Below are 18,957 nucleotides of genomic sequence, written 5' to 3'. Positions count from 1 at the left end.
ATCGAAATGTCTTTTGTGCTCTTTCTCTCCTCCTTCCTTAAATTTTATTATACAGTTTCTTGGAGGTGATTTCCTAACAATTTTGGCTTCCGACATTTTCGGGTGATGTTTTCGAAAATCCTTTGCCATTATTACGTCACCTTCTTCAAAGTTTTCTTTTCTACTACCTTTGAAGTGCTTTTTTTGCATATATTGCTTTGATTCAACGTGATATCTCGTTTCTGGCCGTAATAATAACAAAGGAGTTTTCAGTTCTCTTTTAAACAACAAGTTGGCCGGAGTTTCGTTCGTTGTTACATGTTTTGTTGTTCTGTATAAGAATAAAAACATTTGTATAGCAGTTCTCACATCTACTTTCGAGCTTTGTACAATCGCTTTGAGTTTACGCTTAAATGTTTTTACAAGATTTTCCGCAGCTCCATTTGTCGCTGGGTGTTTCGGCGCTGAAAAATCTTGTTTTATTCCTGATTGCTTGAGAAATTTTTTGTATTCGTCGCTCGTAAACTGCGTTCCTGAATCAGTTACAATATGGTTCGGTAGCCCATGCGTTGTAAACATTTCTCGGAATTTTTCTATCGTTGCTTCTGCTGATATATTTTTCATAATGAAAATTTCAGGCCACTTAGAATAGGCATCGATGACTAAAAGGTAAGTTTGCCCCAAATATGGCTCCGCAAAGTCTGCATGAAGTCTTTGCCAAGGTTGGCTTGGCCATGGCCATGGAGTTAATTCCATTCTAATTGGATTGTCTTTAGATTCTACACACCATTTGCAATATTTAGATTTATCTTCTAAATTTTTATCTATATTAGGCCACCAAACCACCGACCTTGCCAAACTCTTCATTTTAACTATCCCAAAGTGACTTTCGTGCAATTTTTCGATTACCTTTTCTCTTAATTTAGGTGGGACGATAACTCTCTGTCCCCACATTAAACATTCTTTTTCGACGTAATTTCGTCTTTACGCAGTGCATATGGTTGCAACTCATTAGGCCAACTTTTAAGACTACAGTCAGGCCATCCTTCTATTACCATCCGCTTCACGATGGATAGAGTCTCGTTTTTAGCAGTTTCGCGTGCTACTGCTTTGAAATTTAAACATGTTATGTTTGTTGAATATACATAGTGTAAATACGTAAATCGGCCTTCAGTTTCTAAAACATCATTATTTTCTACATAATTTATCGGTAATCTCGATAAAGTATCAGCCACAATATTATCTCTTGTACTAATGTACTCTATTTCATAATCAAATGCCGATAGGAAGTAACTCCAATTTTGCAATCTACTCGTAGCCATTTTTGGTATACCCTTTTCAGGAGAAAAGATCCTAGATAACGGTTTATTATCCGTTTTTAAAAGAAATTTACGTCCGAATAAATAATCATAAAACTTAGTTACTCCAAATATTATCGCAGCTGCTTCTTTATCAATTTGCGAGTAATTTTCTTGCGCGGCTGTCAACCTCGTTGATGCAAACGCTATTGGTCTATCGCCGTCTTCATAAGGCTGGCTGATATACGCACCCAGCCCTTTTGGGGACGCATCACATGTTAATTTTAATGGTAAAGATGGATTGTAGTTTACAAGCACTCTTTTTAATTCTATTTTCGCTCTTTTAAACGCTTCTTTGCAATTTTGATCCCACTCAAAAATTCTCGAATTACTGCAATTATATAATGGTGCTAGAATTTTAGCACGATCTTTAAATAACCTGCCATAATAATTGATTTTACCTAATAATAACTGTAATTCTTTGTGATTTTCCGGTTCTTTCATATCAACTATTGCTCTATACTTTTCTTCATTTACTGTAATAGTGTCATCCCGTAACTTATATCCTAAATAATTAACTTCATCTTTGAAAAATTCGCATTTGTTTACTCGTCCTTTCAAACCGCATTCTTCTAAACTCGTTAATACTATATCTAAATTTCGCAAATGTTCCTCATCATCACTTCCCGTTACCACTACGTCGTCTGCTACCACCGCGACTCCGTTTATATTTTTCAAAACTTCCTCCATTTGCTTTTGAAAATACCCAGGTCCCGATGATATACCGTACATCATATACAAGCATTTAAACAAGCCCTTATGAGTATTGATAGTTAATAAGTTTTGCGAATTTTCCTCAACGGGAACTTGTAAAAAGGCTTCTTTTAGATCAATTTTTGAATACCGCTTCTTATTTTTATTATTAATATTTTTTGTTATTAATCGAGCCATAGCATGATCGAAGTTCGGTGGTGCATAGCGAATTGTTTTTAATAAAGGGTTAATAGTTACATTGAAAGCTCCACAAAGTCGAACATCTCCATTCGGTTTTAGTATCGGCACGATCGGGGTAGCCCATTCGCTCATTTCTACTGGTTCCAATATTTTCTCTTCTACCAATCTATCTAATTCTTTCTCTATTTTATCCTTTAAAGCGAAAGGTACAGATCGCGCTAACTCATATATCGGTTTAGCATCCTCCTTTAATTCTAACCTGATCTTGGCCCTATTGAACGATCCTTTAGAATTTTCAAAAAATTTAGCATGTTTTTCTAAGATTTTATTTAGCCTGTCATTACCATCAATTTTATTTTTAACTATATGCAGATCTAGGTCTTTAAATAATGGCCATAATCCTAGTGCTTTGAGCCACGCTCTGCCTATTATCGGCGGCCCGGACGATTCAGTTACATATAAATCAGCTTTAATTATCTTATTGTTCAGACTCACAGTTACACCTTTGAACATTCCTGCAGGCTTATTGACGGTATTATCATGGTTCCTAAATTCTATATCTGGCTCATATATTGTTTCTTTCGGAAAACATTTCTTTATAATTTCTTTTGGAATTATAGCTGGTTCCGCGCCCGAATCTATTTCCATTTTAATTTTAGATTTATTTATTTCGACCGTTACATATTGAGGCTCGACTCTAGTTTTTCCGGGTACATACAGACTGTACAGACTTCTTTTATTATCAATATACATGTGGCTCAACTCTCGCGACATTTCACCATCGGAGCTACTACTACTACCACATTCACTTACGTAACCTACTCGCGGCTTTTGTTCTGCATCTTTTTTTCCGGCTCTATGTGTACAAACTCTAGCAGTGTGACCTTTATCACCGCACGTATGGCATACTACATTTTCGCTATATATACAATCCTTCACGAAGTGTCTTGAATCCCCGCAACGGTAACAAGCAGAGCCTCCCGGTATTTGTTGTGCTCGCGCCGTTCCTCGAGCCCGGCCGAATGTTCTTCCCCTTCTAGTCCATGTACGTTGTCCCTGTCTATGATCTCCCTCATGTTGCTTTCGCCAAAACTTTCCACGACTTAGCATGTGTACCTCTTGAATTTCCGTATTTGTTTCTTGCAATTTTTCTGCGCCTTTACTAGCTGCCTCTGATGCCATAGCTTTTTTTAATGCTGTTTCCAGATCGGGTTTCTCTAGTTTTAATAATTCCGCCGTTATTGCTTTACTTCTTAAGCCACAAATCATTTGATCGAGTACTTGCTCGTCTTCGTTCGTAAATTTACATTTGTCTGTCATAACCTTCAGCGCTGTGACGTATTCTTTTATACCCTCGCCGTCTGATTGCTTCCTGAGTCTGAATTCATATCTATATACAAGGTATGATGCTGGCGGTTTCAAATAATCTTTTACCTTTGTTATAATTTCTTCATAGGTTTTGTCCTTAGGCTTAACGGGCTTACATATTTTTGCGATCTCTTCGTACGTCTCTGCATTCACTTTACTCAACAAAATTGCTCTTTTTTCTTCAGCATTTGTTATTTTGTTTGCAATGAAATACTGCTCTAGTCGATCACAAAACATTTCCCAATCATTTTTCGTAATATCAAAATCCAAATTTGCACTACGTTCCATTATGCTTTTGTTTAATTGTTCATTTATACTATCTGGGTCAACTATTTCGAACGTTTTTTTATCCACTACATCTGCTATCCGTATTAATTTTTGCTGGCCACACTCAATCTTTTCTTTCACAAATTCTCGAAATTTTCTTCGTAACTCATTAATATTATCGTCTTCACCATCAATATTATTTAGTTCACACAACTTTTGCAATTGGACTTTTGTTAAATTCTGGATCCATGCAGTCCCTTTTATTTCAATCAGCATTCCAACACTTTAATTTGGTTTTATTTCGTCATATGCCGACGAAGTTTCTAGAACAATGCTTTTATCCTCGTCGCCAGTTATTGTGTATGCGAGGAAGAGGTAAATGATGAAGACTATACGCTGTTACGGATTAGAACCAACTGCTTTTATTGCCTGCCTTCTCACATTCTGTACTATCGTTATAGATACACACATTCGTACACATTCGTACATCACATATCTTACATCCGCTATATCGTTTCATTGTAGTTCTTCTTTTTGCGTGCCATTTTAAAACTATTTTAGTTGTTTGCATCATTTTTTTCTTCTTTTAATTTTGGCTACATGCACTCTGTTCGTACCCATATTTTTTAAGTTTAGATGAGTTATTCGTAGTACCTCACTTGTTCGTAATACTAACAATTTTTCACATTTAATTTCTTCTTTGAAAGTATAAGTCCGATTCACTTCTTGCATCCTATTATTTTATATTAAATTTGAGTTTTTCTTTTAACCACAACGAAACAAGTACACAATTTTCAAAAGTGTATCTAATTTATCTACCTTATTGCATCAAACGATTTTGCACTTTCATCAGTCGTAATACTTATTTGCCAAGAAAGTTTTACCATGCTACTTTATGTTGACAAACAGTTCTATTTTTATTTTGGATAAATCTTTACTACGGTGTTGGTGATCTATATAATCAAAATATAGCTGGCGCTCATACGCGTTCTACTTTTTTTCAATTTTCTAAATCATTTCATGAATCGTTTTAGAGTTACATTATCATATCCGTACATGTGATACCCTATTAAAATGTATATTGTATGTAAATGTATGTGCTATGGTATGTACATTACATATTTGATATTTTTTCGAACCTTCGGGATATATGATATTTGTTTACAAATTACCTAGCCTTGTGATTGGCGATAACACATGTAACTCGTTGATCCAATGCGTTCTATATGTAATAAAAATATAAATGGCGTAAAATGAATATGATATATCAATAGTTAACTACTTGTGTTTGTTGTTTTTTTTTTGGTTTTTTTTTCTACTTTTGGAAATCTTTTTGTAAAATGGTCAAGTACTACATTATCATAACCGTACATGTTATCACTATCGAAAATGTAAAATGTACCGTTTTTTGTTTTAAGCTTTATATAATATATTAGGGTTTTGCAACAACTCACTCAACTTTATGATTCGCAAAATCGTAAGTCGGTGCACCAACGCGTTCTATGTATTATTAATCTAATTGGTGCAAACATGAATGTGATATATGAATAGTCAACTTCTTGTGTTATATTATTTTTGTTACTTTTGAAAATCTTTTTCTTAAATGTTCAAGTACTTGAAATGTAAAATGCATCTCTTTTTTTGTTTCACAATCTATATATGTTATATAGTATATAGTATTTTATTTTAGTATAGCAGAGAAATATAGTGTGTACATGTGTATATATATGGCAAATGTTGTTCCGAATGACGAAAAAAGAATGCTGTCTAAGTTTAAGCACTCAACATTAATATTTAGAGGTGCATCGTCGCGATTTTGTATTTCCCATTTACATAACATGAAATTTTTTTTTTTGAACTTTGGAATCTTATAACTCGTCAAGGCTTTAGTTTACTGATGAGACATAACGTATTTTTGAAGTGAATCAAACGCTCTACAAAAACGTAGTCATTTTATGATGAATCTTCTCTTTCAAAAGTTATTTAAGGTGTCTAAGGTATTTATGATGGTAAATCACTTTTTGAAAGAGTAGATTTATCATAAAATAATAAGGGTCTTTCTTTGTAGTGCATTCAATTCCATTCAAAATTCTGTTCTGGACTTATCAGAACGCTAATGCGTTGACAAGTTATAAAATTCTAAGCTTAAAAAAAAAATTTCCTACGTTATTCAAGTGGGAAATGGAAAATCACAATGATGCACCTTCAAATATTAATATTGAGAGCTCAAACTTTGACAACATTTCTTTTTCGTCATTTCAAACAATCTTTGCTCTTTGAATTAAGAAAAAAAAATACAACTTTCCGATACAGTATAATATATTATAGTATGATATTTTGTACTCTTTTCAGTATTTAAGATATGATGCATTGTTACGAATCACCTAGTCCTGTTATATCTGTAATTCATCGTTTTAAAAGATCAATACGTAATACTTACCTTACTCAGATCACCCAAGTTTCGATTATTCTAACCTAATATTTTAAACGTATAGATACGCGGAATTTTTCACCGAATTATACTTCAAATTTTAAATACGTTTTCCCTGCGTCTTATATACGATTATAACTATGTATAAATAACATCATATCTGTATATATTACCAATCTTCTGACGAATGTATGTGAATTCTACAAATATCCGCATCGTATTTAAAACATTCGGGGAAAACGTTGTTATTGCAGCATATTTCGCCGATACTTTTCGATCCATTCAACGGTTCAATCTTAGAGTTTTTCCAACGTGGGGCATCTCCACGACATCTAGTAAACGAATATGTACACGAAATAAATACTCTATGTAAATGTACTCCAATCGTATATTCCTTCAAGTAAATGGTCATAATTTGTACGACCATACACCGCGTATATGACACGTGTTGATAATACGTTTAGTTTCACGTATGCCGAGGGGAAATTTTTCAGTTTATTTAACGAATTCACCTGTGACATTTTAAACGTATAGATGTGGCAAAATTTCACCGTCGACGCATATGTCAAATTTTAAACGTTTTTCTTTTGCGTCTTACATACGAATACATGGATGTCACGAATATCCGTATATTGTACTCGTTTATTCCCTCGTGGTGAGTATACGCGAATTCAACGATTATTTTACACGTATATAAAACATTCTGGGAAAACGTAAAAATTATCGTCTATCAAGCGGACATTTTTCAGTATCTTCAACGAATTCATCTGTGATATTTTAAACGTATTTCTACGGCGTCTTATATACGAATACATGGATGTCACGAATATCCGTATATTGTACTCGTTTATTCCCTCGTGGTGAGTATACGCGAATTCAACGATTATTTTACACGTATATAAAACATTCTGGGAAAACGTAAAAATTATCGTCTATCAAGCGGACATTTTTCAGTATCTTCAACGAATTCATCTGTGATATTTTAAACGTATTTCTACGGCGTCTTATATACGAATACATGGATGTCACGAATATCCGTATATTGTACTCGTTTATTCCCTTGTGGTGAGTATATGCGAATTCAACGACTATTTTCCACGTATTTAAAACATTCTGGACATACGTAAAAATTATCGTCTACCAGGCGGACATTTTTCGATTTATTAAACGGTTGGGTCTGATCCGTTGTAAGCGTTTGGTTGTGTGAATTTTTCTACGTTTAATCAACAATCGTGTTCTTATTGGGGTACTTTAGCGGACTTCAACTCTGCTTTTGCAGTTTCCAATGCCTTCTGACATGCCTCCGTCCAGTGAAATCCCTTTTTATTTAAACATTCATATAATGTTTGAAATTTTGTTGCTCTGTCTTCAATGAATTTGTCATAATTATTGATCATTCCCAAAAACGCTTGCAATTCTTTTACATTTGTTGGCGCCGGTGCTTCCTCGATTGCTTTTACTCGGCTTTTTGGTGTATGAATCCCGTTTTCGCTTATCTCTAATCATAAATATTCAATCTTTTTTACTAATATCTGACATTTCTCTTTTCTTAATTTTAGGCCACATTCTTTTAATTTATCAAAAATATTTTTGTATACTTAATGTTTTCTTTTATTGTTTTTCCTTTTATAACGATGTCGTCCAAAAAAATAATCACATTCGGTATATTTGCTGGCAATTTTTGCGTTTCATTCTGGAAAAATCCGGGGGCTGAGGCAATCCCGTATGGTAGATATTGTGGCTGGAACAACCCTTTGGGGGTGTTTAACGTCTAATGGTATTTGTCCATACGCTTCTTTTAAGTCTATTTTTGCGAAATATACGCCTCACTCTAGATTAGCTATTAAATGCTCTGTTTTTGGTAACGGGTGTCTATGAATTAACATGTCCGGGTTTACTGTTATTTTGTAATCTCCGCATATTTTAATTGTTTCGTCTGATTTTAATATCGGAACGACCGGAGTAGCCCACTCGCTTGTTTTTACTTTTTTGAACTTTTTTTCACCAACTAGTCGGTCAATTTCCGCGCTTAATTTGTTTTTTAAGGCAAATGCCACTGTTCGTGATTTATAAAATTTCGGGTCCACATTTTTTCGCATTTTTATTATAAATTTAGTTTTATTGTATGAGCCACTTCCCGGCGAACACAAGGATTTGTATGATTACCCTGAACGGTGAATCACTTAGCTCGTGGGTCCATGAAGAACGCAGCCAATTGTGCGTCAACATGTGAACTGCAGGACACATGAACATCGACATTTTGAACGCACATTGCGGTCCACGAATACAATTCCCAGACCACGCCTGGCCAAGAGTCGTTTAACAACGACAGACTGCTCCGTCAGCAACGGTGCGGAAACCCTCTTGGGAAAATTATACCGTGCCTTTGCGAGCGAATGACTGGGCGTTCGCCGCTCGTGTCACCTGAAACGAACACGTATGTCACGGTCACGACGCGTCACCGCAGATCGCAGGGTCGAGCTGTCGCTGCCGTTCGTCACGTTCCGGTGCTAGGGATAGACGAGAGAACGAACGAATTTGGCACGGCGACACAAAGACCAATGGTCCGCGGGGTCGGTTTGCCGCTTATGTGAAAAAATTCCGTCTACGTTTCGCCGCAGGGCTTTCGAGTCTCCCGTACGGCAGGCGTTTACGGTCGTTTCCGTGGCTTGTATGAAAAATCATCGTCCTCGGTCGTGTCAACAGTGCTGTTCTTAAACGAACGACCGTCGCCGACGACGGATTCGCAATCTTACGACGACCTTAGAGCAAGCGAGACTACCCGTTGAATACAAGCATATCACTAAGCGGCGGAAAAGAGACTAACTAGGATTTCTTTAGTAGCAGCGAGCGAACAGGAAACAGCCCAGCACTGAATCCCGCGGTTCTGCCGCCGGGAAATGTAGTGTTTGGGAGGATCCACTTATCCCGGGGCGTCGGCCCGCGTCCAAGTCCATCTTGAATGGGGCCACTTACCCGCAGAGGGTGCCAGGCCCGTAGTGACCGGGACGCGCCACGGGAGGGTCTCTCCTCAGAGTCGGGTTGCTTGAGAGTGCAGCTCTAAGTGGGTGGTGAACTCCATCTAACGCTAAATATGACCACGAGACCGATAGCGAACAAGTACCGTGAGGGAAAGTTGAAAAGAACTTTGAAAAGAGAGTTCAAGAGTACGTGAAACCGTTCAGAGGTGAACCTGAGAAACTCGAAAGATCAAACGGGGAGTTCCATCGTGAGCGACGCAGGCTTAGCTGCGGCTCGTGATGTCGGGTCCTCGCGTCCACGGCAGTCGGTCGCGGTGCAATGTCTGGCGGTGCCGGCGCGCACTTCTTCCTCAGTAGGATGTCGCGACCCGTTGGGCGTCGGTCTCAGGCCCGGTCGGCTGCCTGTCTCGGCATTCTCGTCGGGGCAGACCCGGGGTTGCCCGTCCGGCTGCCCGGCGATACCCGTACGGTATAGCGTCGCATTGAGCTGCGTCGGGCCCGCCGCAACCGTGGTCAGCGATTCCCGGTGGTCAGACCTAGCGCCGTCTACGAGCCTGGCCAGCTGTTGGCTGGCGGTGTCCTCTGGCCGGCTCGTTCGAATTATCTAATACCGGTCGGCGACGGTATAGCTTTGGGTACTTTCAGGACCCGTCTTGAAACCTGGACCAAGGAGTCCAACGTGTGCGCGAGTTATTGGGACGAGCAAACCTGAGTTTTGGGAATACTTGGAACAGAGCGTGGAAGGTAACGAATGACTCCGAGACAATATTTGAGACTATAATAGTAGTGTTTCGTTCATGGTACAAGGCTATGGTGTCGACTGACTGACTACGTCGTCGAGGCTCGCTCGCGCTCGGTACTTGCACACATGCACACATCACGCTCAATCACGCATACACAATACAATGTGAACACGCCCCCTTGATTGAGACAGTATTACAAACAAAAAAAAAAAATTCTTCGAAACTGAAATATAATTTTGTTACACTATTCATTTATCACTTTTAGAAAATTCATTATATTAAATTTTCACTTTCTCTAATCCCGCATCTTGTACAAATTTATTTAATATATTACAATCATTTGGTTTTGTTAATGAATCAGCTATCATGTCTTTGCCTGGAATATGTTTCACACTTACATGGTTCATTTCAATTCTTTCTTCTATGAAATTGTATTTTACCATAATATGTTTTGTTGCATGACTAAAATTAGCATTATTACTATAGTCTACAGCGCCTTTATTATCACATGATATATCAATTGGTACATTTCTTTGTATTGCAAATTCGAATAGCAAATCTTTCAACCATAATGCATCGCTTACACCTTCAGCAACTGATTGAATTTCTGCCTCGGTTGATGATTTTGAAATCATATGTTGTTTCACAGATCGCCAACTTATTGCACCCCGTTGAAGTATAAAAATATAGCCTGTGGTAGATACACAATTAATTTTATAAGAAGCGTAACTAGCATCACAATATCCTTTTACTAATACATTTGAATCTCTTTTATAAGTAATTCCTCCATCAGATGTTTTCTTTAAATAACGTAAAATATATTTTAATGCTTCCCAATGTGCCAGAGTATACTTAGTATTATATCTACTTAACAATCCAACAGAGAAACTTAGGTCTGGTCTTGTCACTTGTGCTAAAAACATTAATGATCCTATTGCATTTTGGTAGGGTATTAATTTTAATTTATCATCTTGTGATGGACTTTGAGGGTTGCTAGGAATAAAAAAAGTCCCCACTGCCATAGGTATTGTAGATTCGTTACATTCTTCCATGGCATATTTTTCTAGAATTTTTAAAATATAATTATGTTTATGAATCTGAATTTTTCCATCACTTCTAATAATTTGAATACCTAAACATTCCTTAGCATCTCCCAAATCCTTCATTTGAAATTTTACCGACATTCTATTGAGAAATTCTTGCATGTGATCTAATAAATTATAAAATACAAACATATCATCTACAAATACTGCTACAATGAAAATAATATTTGATTTTATTATATAATAAACGTATGGATCTTGTCGACACTGTTGCAAGGACATTTCTATAAGACTTTTATGTAATTTCTCATACCATACTCGACCACCTTGTTTCAGTCCATATAAGGCTTTCTTTAATCTACATACTTTATTCTTTGTTTGTGGCGCAATAAATCCTTTTGGCTGCTGTATACATATAAATTTCATGTTTGAGATCACCATGAAGGAAAGCTGTACTTACGTCTAAATGGCGTATATGCAGATCTAATTTACAAGCTAATGCGATCAAAAGTCGAATTGTTGTATATCTTACTACCGGTGAAAAAACCAAATCAAAATCTACCCCTGGTTTTTGCGAAAACCCTTGTGCTACTGATCGTGCTTTATATACAACATCCACAGTATTAGGATTTTTACGCTTGAAAACCCATTTTGATCCGACAATATTCGCATTAGGTGGAGGATCTACTAACTCCCAAGTATCGTGTGATAGTATTGATAAGTATTCTTTTTCCATGGCTTTACGCCACTCAAACGAATCTGGACCATTTACAGCTTCTTCATACGAACCGGGATCTGTCAATATAAGTTGAGTAGTGTTAAAGCTTCTTACATAATCTTTGTACTTATTTGTTTTGTCTTTATTGGCTCGAGAGGATCTTCGCAATTCTCGAGTCAAATTCAAAGAAGCACCATCTTCCTGATCACACTCGATCGGATCATTATTTTGGTCACTATTATTATTAATTTGTAAATTATTTTCATCAACTTCCATTAAATCCGATTGAGCTGATCCTGAGTTTCGAAATTTTCTGTGGCTATTTCGGGTACTTTTCGAGTTTCAGATAATGTTTCGTTCGAATTTTCAGGGACTGTAGTGTTTTCATAATCTATTGGTAAATTTACAGTGTTATTATTTGGATCATCTGTATTTTCATTAAAAGTTACATTTCTACTGGTGAAAGATTTATTTTGTGAAATATTCCATAAAATATATGTATTTTTGTCTTTATCATAACGTAAAAAGATACATTCAATGGGTTTTTCTTGAAATTTTTTTCTTAGTTGATCAGGTACATGGGAATATGCTTTGCAGCCAAAAATTTTGAGATGCGATAAATCAGGTTTTGTTTGATACCATGCCTCATAAGAAGTTTGTGACGATGTATATATGTTGATCGACGAAAGTAAGAACCGAAGTTCGGACGGATCAGCGGATCAGCGGATCAGCCGATCGGCAAATTAGTAGGCCTACGACTTTAGAAGGAGAGAGTAGTGTATGGAGGCGTCAGGAAATCATAAAGTGTGAAATGAACTCAAATCCTGATCAGGTAACGAATTCAATAAATAACGACGAACTGAAACAATAAAGAAAGTCACACCATTTTAAAATTATAAATACGACACATCAACACTCGTCCTTCAAATACTTCGAATAATTGTTCCGCTCGATTTTATCTATATACACTTTTACCATCCGTTTTAATGTTATTGTTACTATTTTGTTTTATTCTTACTCGACTATTGTCTCATATATCTTTTAACTTATACACCTGTGCCGTCCACGTATATATTTTTTTAAACTATCAAACCAAGTTTGTTGGGTTGCGACGTGCAGGGACTAGCAATTAGGGATTCTGTACTATTAAATTACCGTTGATTTTTAAACCAAACTGACCCAAATACATGCATAATTTTCTCTGTGATCGTCAACAACTATTTCCCGTAATTGTTTATTTATTTCCCTTCTTTTATATTTGACTTATAATCAATAAACTAAAATTTGTTACAAGTTTTATTATTTAAAATTCGCTTAGGAGATCGATTGGACAAATATGCTGCTGTCGCTATTGCATAAGACCAGAAATGTTTGTCCAAACCTGAATCAGACAGCATGCAACGAGCTTTCTCTAAGAGAATTATATTTGTTCTTTCCGCGCGCCCGTTAGACTGCGGATTATAGGAAACGGTAGTTTGATGTTCAATCCCGAATTTTGCAAAATTTTTTTTAAATTGGCATTTACATACTCTTTCCCATTATCGCTTCTCAATGACTTTATTTTTTGTCCTGTTTGATTTTGAGTAAAGTTGATAAAATTTTCAAAACAAGTAACTACTTCAGTCTTATTTTTTGAAAGATAAACAAAAATCATTCGAGAGTAGTCATCCACGAAAGTGAGAAAATATTTATGATCCTCGGTTGATAATCTATCACCTTGACAAGCGTCAGTGTGTACGAGCTCTAAAATTCTACTTGCTCGTGAATCAGATGCATGATAGGGTTTTCTGACTAACTTGCCATAAATACATGGATCACAGGTTGTAGGTAATTCAGATTTTATTATTTTAATACCGTCAGCTGATTGATTAAGCTGATATAGCTGTTGGTAATTTAAATGTGCTAATCTGCAATGCCAAGTATACCCACTGACTATTTGTGAAGATGTTACAAGAGCTACAGGTTTTTAAATAGTTGGTATTTTATTTAGACTTAAACAATTCAGTATTTTATAAATTGCATTTTTGACTAAAATCGCTTCAAGTATTTTAATATTATTTTTATAGACAACACACATATTATTTTCAATACCTACGCGAGCACCATTTTTATCTAAACAACTAATTGAAATTATTTTGGCAGCTAAATTTGGTACATATAAAACATTTTGTAAATGAACTTTAGAAAATACTGATTTCGACTTTACTATAATATATACATCGCCCTCTCCCTCTACTTTCATACGAGCCTTGTCGGCTGATATGACCTCAGTTATTTTGGAGGGACGCAAGTTATATACATACGCTTTGTTGTTGGTCATGTGCTTCGATGCCGCCGAGTCCATGATCCACTCACGGGTTAGGTTGTCTCCGCTCGCGACAAAACTGACGAAACTGCACATATTCGCTACTTGCTCTGTCTGCTTGTGATAGAGCTGGAATATTTGTCATAAGATGTAACAGTTTTATATCCTCTCGTAGAAACATGCCGGGGATCATTTAAATGAGTACAAAATTCATCGTGCAGCGTAGCCCGCCTTGCGCCGCTTGGCTTTCTTATCGGCAGCAGTGCTCAAATTACGCGATTATATGCACTTTGTATGCACTGTCGCCGAGCCCGGCGAGAGGCCGTGTGAGCAGTCTCAATACTGCTTCCCGGCGTAACGCACGCCTAATTTTGCTTATACATAAATTTAATATAACGTTAACACCCGCACTCACCATTGTTGTTATCAATTATAACGTAATTCTCTGTTTTGAATAAACGTATGAATATATATATAATCGTTGCGTAATATTCGCATGACATGCTCCTCTTGAGAGTCTCCTTCGTCTTCGTTGTCGTCCCGCTGAGATGATACACATACCTTACTGTGCGAGTGTGATGATGGTTTACTGCGACAATCAGCAGCGAGGTGCCCATGTCGATGGCAATGATAACATAACTGACGTTTGAGCCAAGCCTTGTTGTTGTTGTTGTTGTAGGATTTCGTGCGCCGGTCACCTTTAAACGGTACTCTTGAATACAGACCGTGCGCGTCACCACTACAGCTATTGGATTCCTTGTGTTTGACTTCTTCCAATATTTGAGTCTTGACTAAATCCGCTGTTATTACCTGTCCAGAGTTTCCGAGCGCCATTATCATTGGCTTATAGTAATCGGGCAATCCCGCCAACAACAATGCTCCGACCCAATCATCCGGTACAAGCATGCCAATGGCGCGAAGCTTATTGGCTGCCGTTATTTTCTTTTGAACATAATCTTCCTCGGAGTCACAATCTTCTAGACGAGTATTGCAAAATTCAATAAGCAAATTTACTTTTCTGAGGAGTCCGGTATCCTGAAATGCCTTTTTCAATTTTTCTCATATCGTTTTTGCGTCATCAATTTCTTCGTTGAAATGATGTCGAACATACGGATGTGTGGCAAGAACTAAACGCGATGCGACTTCACTTTTCTTAGTTGCATCGGTTTCGAGAACAGTAGGTGTCACAGCTTCTATCACATTCCAGAGTCCAGCAATTTTAAAATATGCTCGCATATCACATACCCAATCTCGGTAATTATCACGACCAGTGAGCTTCATTATTGACTGGTAAAGTGAGTGATGCGAATGCGAGGTGGTAGCCATTTTGTTCACCGGTCGACTCGTTCAATTGCGCTGATGACTCGGCCGAGCTCACGAGAACTATGTGTGCGTGAAATATCACTTTAGGCGCCCGAAAAAACACGACTCTTTAAAACAAGAATTTTTTTAATTCCTGGGCCCATAACCTATTGTTGTTGTGGAAGAGTTTTGGAGATACTTGGAACAGAGCTTGGAAGGTAACGAATGACTTCGAGACAATATTTGAGACTACAATAGTAGTGTTGTATTCATGGTACAAGGCTCTGGTGTCGACTGACTGATTACGTCGTTGAGGCTCGCTCGCGCTCGGTACTTGCACACATACGCAAATCAGGCTCAATCACACATACACAATACAATGTTAACAGTAATGAAAGTGAAGGTCAGTCGAGCGCTGACCGAGGGAGGATGGGCCGCGTCAAGATGCGGCCCTGCACTCCCGCGGCATCTTGTTCTCACTGCGAGAAGAGGCAAACCCAGAGCGTACACGTTGAGACGCGAAATATGGTGAACTATGCCTGGACAGGACGGAGTCAGGGGAAACCCCGATAGAGGTCCGTAGCGATTCTGACGTGCAAATTGATCGCCGGAAGTAGGTATAGGCGCTAACGACTAATCGAACCATCTAGTGGGTGGTTCCTTCTGAAGTTTCCCTGAGGATAGCTGGCACTCGCGTACAAAACATTCACGAATCTCATCCGGTAACGCGAATGATTAGAGGCCTTAGGGCCAAAATGACCTCAACCTATTCTCAAACTTCGAATGGTTAAGATCACTGGTTTGCTTGAACTATGAAGCCACAAGATCTCGGATCAGAGTGCCGAGTGGGCTACTTTCGGTGAGTAGAGCTGGCGCTGTGGGATGAACCAAACGCCCAGTTAAGGCGCCAAGGTCGATGCTTATGGGATACCATAAAGGGCGTTGGTTGCCTAAGACAGCAGGACGGTGGCCATGGAAGTCAGAATCCGCTAAAGAGTGTGTAACAACTCACTCGCCGGAGCAACTAGCCCTGAAAATGAATGGCCCTGAAGCGTTGCGCCTATACTCGGCTAATAGCGGCATACGAGGTGGCCTAGGCCGCGCCATTGGCCGTGATGAAGCCCTGACGAGTATGAGGTCGCGGCGGTGTGCGCAGAAGGGACTGGACATGAGCCTGCCTAAAGCTGTCGTCGGTGCAGATCTTAGTGGTAGTAGCAAATACTCCAGCGAGGCCCTGGAGGACTGACGTGGAAAAGGGTTTTGTGTGAACAGCCGTTGCACACGAGTCAGTCGATTCGAAGCCCTAGGAGAAATTCGATGACGATGTTGATGTATTTCTATGCCTGACACCCGCGTGGAGTCGCCGGTGATTCAACGTCGGGCCTCGTTCGGGGTTCCCCCCGGCGTGGGCACGCGCGGTGTGAAATGTGACACACACGTCGGGCGAAAGGGAATACGGTTCCTGTTCCGGAACCCGGCAGCGGAACCGTTTACAAGTCGTGCGCTCGCAAGAGAGTTCGTCGGGGTAACTCAAAAAGACCTGGAGACGCCGTCGGAAGATCCTGAAAGAGTCTTCTTCTCTGTATAAGCGTTCGAGTTTCCTGGAATCCTCTAGCAGGGAGATAGGATTTGGAACGCGAAGATCACTGCAGTTGCGGCGGTGTCCGGATCTTCCCCTCGGACCTTGAAAATCCAGGAGAGGGCCACGTGGAGGTCTCGCGCCGGTTCGTACGCAGCAGGTCTCTAAGGTGAAGAGCCTCTAGTCGATAGACTAATGTAGGTAAGGTCAGTCGGCAAATTGGATCCGTAACTTCGGAATAAAGATTGGCTGTGAGGATTGGGGCGTGTCGGGCTTGGTTGGGAAGCGGGTTTGGCTGACGTGCTGGGCCTGGGCGAGGTGATGGTTGATAACCGGATCCAAGCTCGGCCCCGTGCCTTGGCCTTCCGCGGATCTTCCTTGTTGCCAGGCTTCAGCGGCGGTTCGGCGTTGCCGTCGTCCTCTTCGGCCGCCATTCAACGATCAACTCAAAACTGGCACAAACTGTGATAATCGGACTGCATAATCAAAACAATCCATTGCGACGGCCCTAGCGGGTCTTGACGCAATGTGATTTCTGCCCAGTGCTCTGAATGTCAACGTGAAGAAATTCAAGCAAGGGCGGGTGAACGGCACGATGGGAGTAACTAGGAATCTCTTGTACATAGCTCGTCGCAATACCTGACGCGCGTGACGAGCACGCTTACGCCCTGGTTCATCGCCCCAGCCAAGTGGTGCGTTAGTGAATCAAACAGCGATTGAACAAAGTCTGGCAACGTCGAAAGGCGGGGTGGTGTCTGACGGCTCGATCTGCTGATTGGGTCCGAGGGCTCAGCATGTGCGAGAGAAAGACCTAAATCCCGGTGTTGAGCTCTGCTCAGCATTCGTGCTTTTCTCGTTCAGTTTCTTTCGAACCTAATTGTGAGCACTCGGTGCCGAGTTAGCTCGGAGCCGGGTAGTTCACGTTAGGGACTTTCGGCCACGTTGGTCGGAAGTCGCCCACCTTCGGGTGGAGAGCAAGCGTGCGTGACAGACGAGGCCAAACCTGTACACTCAACGCCGACACGCCTGTACGGCAAGAGGTGCAGGTCCCTCCTTGCTCGTAGTGTTCGGCACGCACTCTTACGCCAGCCAATGCGCAACACCCAAGCGCATTCCCTTGTGAAGTGACCAAGGGGCTTCACTACTAACAGAGTGGGTACCGTTCGAGTCAAGGAACGGCGGTTGGAGAGACAACCGGTGCGCTCGGTGAGGAACTACCGTAAGTGTCCCGGCGTAGATGCGGCCGTAATAGCTTCTCATGCTCGGGGGGACTCGGGCATGTAGTACATATCTGAAGCACCATGGATCGTCCACCCAACGATGCCTCGGAGGCGGCCGGTACACCTAACGCTACTCGGGATGTACCGGTCGTGGCAAAGTTAATTGCCGAAGGTGCGAGTGTAGTAGCGGGGAGTGATGCTACCCCAAGTGATCGACCTAGTCCATCCACCCGACCACGTCGTCCCTCCGTTGCCGGCCGGAGCACGAAGGCTGACGACGTTAATGCTTTCCGTGCCACAAAACGTTTCGTTCTGGTCGTGGCGTTAAATAGGGTACAACGCTGTCCAAAGTGCTTGCAGCGAGGTCAGAATATTATCTGTACTGACAGCAAAGAACTAGATAAGCACATAAAGGAAAAATTTCCTACCATCTGCACCCTCTGGCAGTGCGAAGGCTGCTTACGCACCTTCTCTAGAGTCCATGGATGGCGTGTACATACCATTACCTGTGCACCGAGGCAAGTGAACGAAGCACTGCCATACCCTTGCGTCCTGTGCGATCTGTCATTCGCTTCGCAAAGGGGTCTGTCTGCTCACGAACGCCACGAGCACCCGGCCCTCAGAAACGAGAAGCGTGCCGCGATCGCGGAGGAGCCAGGCGCTCCTGGTGGCCGCAGAGCCACGGTCTGGTCGGATGAGGAGCTCGAACGTCTTGCTCAGCTTGAGCAAGAGTTCGTCGAAGAGCGCTTCATCAACATCAAGCTCACAG

At 40.1% G+C, this 18,957-nt stretch overlaps 1 protein-coding gene, 1 long non-coding RNA gene and 1 pseudogene across 2 annotated transcripts; 2 read left to right on the top strand and 1 right to left on the bottom strand.

Moving 5' to 3' along the window:
- Positions 1-293: 293 nt before the first annotated feature.
- On the bottom strand, positions 294-3,887 carry LOC124302127 (uncharacterized). The gene is made up of 3 exons (XM_046757928.1): positions 2,289-3,887; positions 1,739-2,030; positions 294-310 (listed from the first exon to the last, which is right to left on the bottom strand). The coding sequence occupies exons 1-3, from the start codon at positions 3,885-3,887 to the stop codon at positions 294-296; spliced, it is 1,908 nt and encodes a 635-aa protein (XP_046613884.1).
- A 4,573-nt stretch (positions 3,888-8,460) lies between these two features.
- On the top strand, positions 8,461-8,615 carry LOC124304170 (uncharacterized; annotated as a pseudogene).
- Positions 8,616-9,356: 741 nt separating this feature from the next.
- On the top strand, positions 9,357-16,626 carry LOC124302375 (uncharacterized). The gene is made up of 3 exons (XR_006907692.1): positions 9,357-9,990; positions 14,407-14,411; positions 15,779-16,626. It is a non-coding gene; the product is annotated as an uncharacterized LOC124302375 (long non-coding RNA).
- The last annotated feature ends 2,331 nt before the right edge of the window (positions 16,627-18,957 follow it).

The sequence above is a fragment of the Neodiprion virginianus genome, chromosome 4, assembly GCF_021901495.1.
Source record: "Neodiprion virginianus isolate iyNeoVirg1 chromosome 4, iyNeoVirg1.1, whole genome shotgun sequence".
NCBI lineage: Eukaryota > Metazoa > Arthropoda > Insecta > Hymenoptera > Diprionidae > Neodiprion > Neodiprion virginianus.
Note: the sequence above shows the minus strand (reverse complement) of the source record. Positions and strands in the feature narration are given on the sequence as shown.

What these genes read in the sequence shown, in the direction of transcription:
- LOC124302127 (XM_046757928.1), bottom strand. Translation starts at nt 3,887, where the DNA reads ATGGAACGTAGTGCAAATTTGGATTTTGATATTACGAAAAATGATTGG. An exon ending in GACTTTGTGGAGCTTTCAAT is followed by an intron (nt 2,031 to 2,288) that starts GTAACTATTAAC and finishes TATTTTCAAAAG; the next exon opens with CAAATGGAGGAAGTTTTGAA.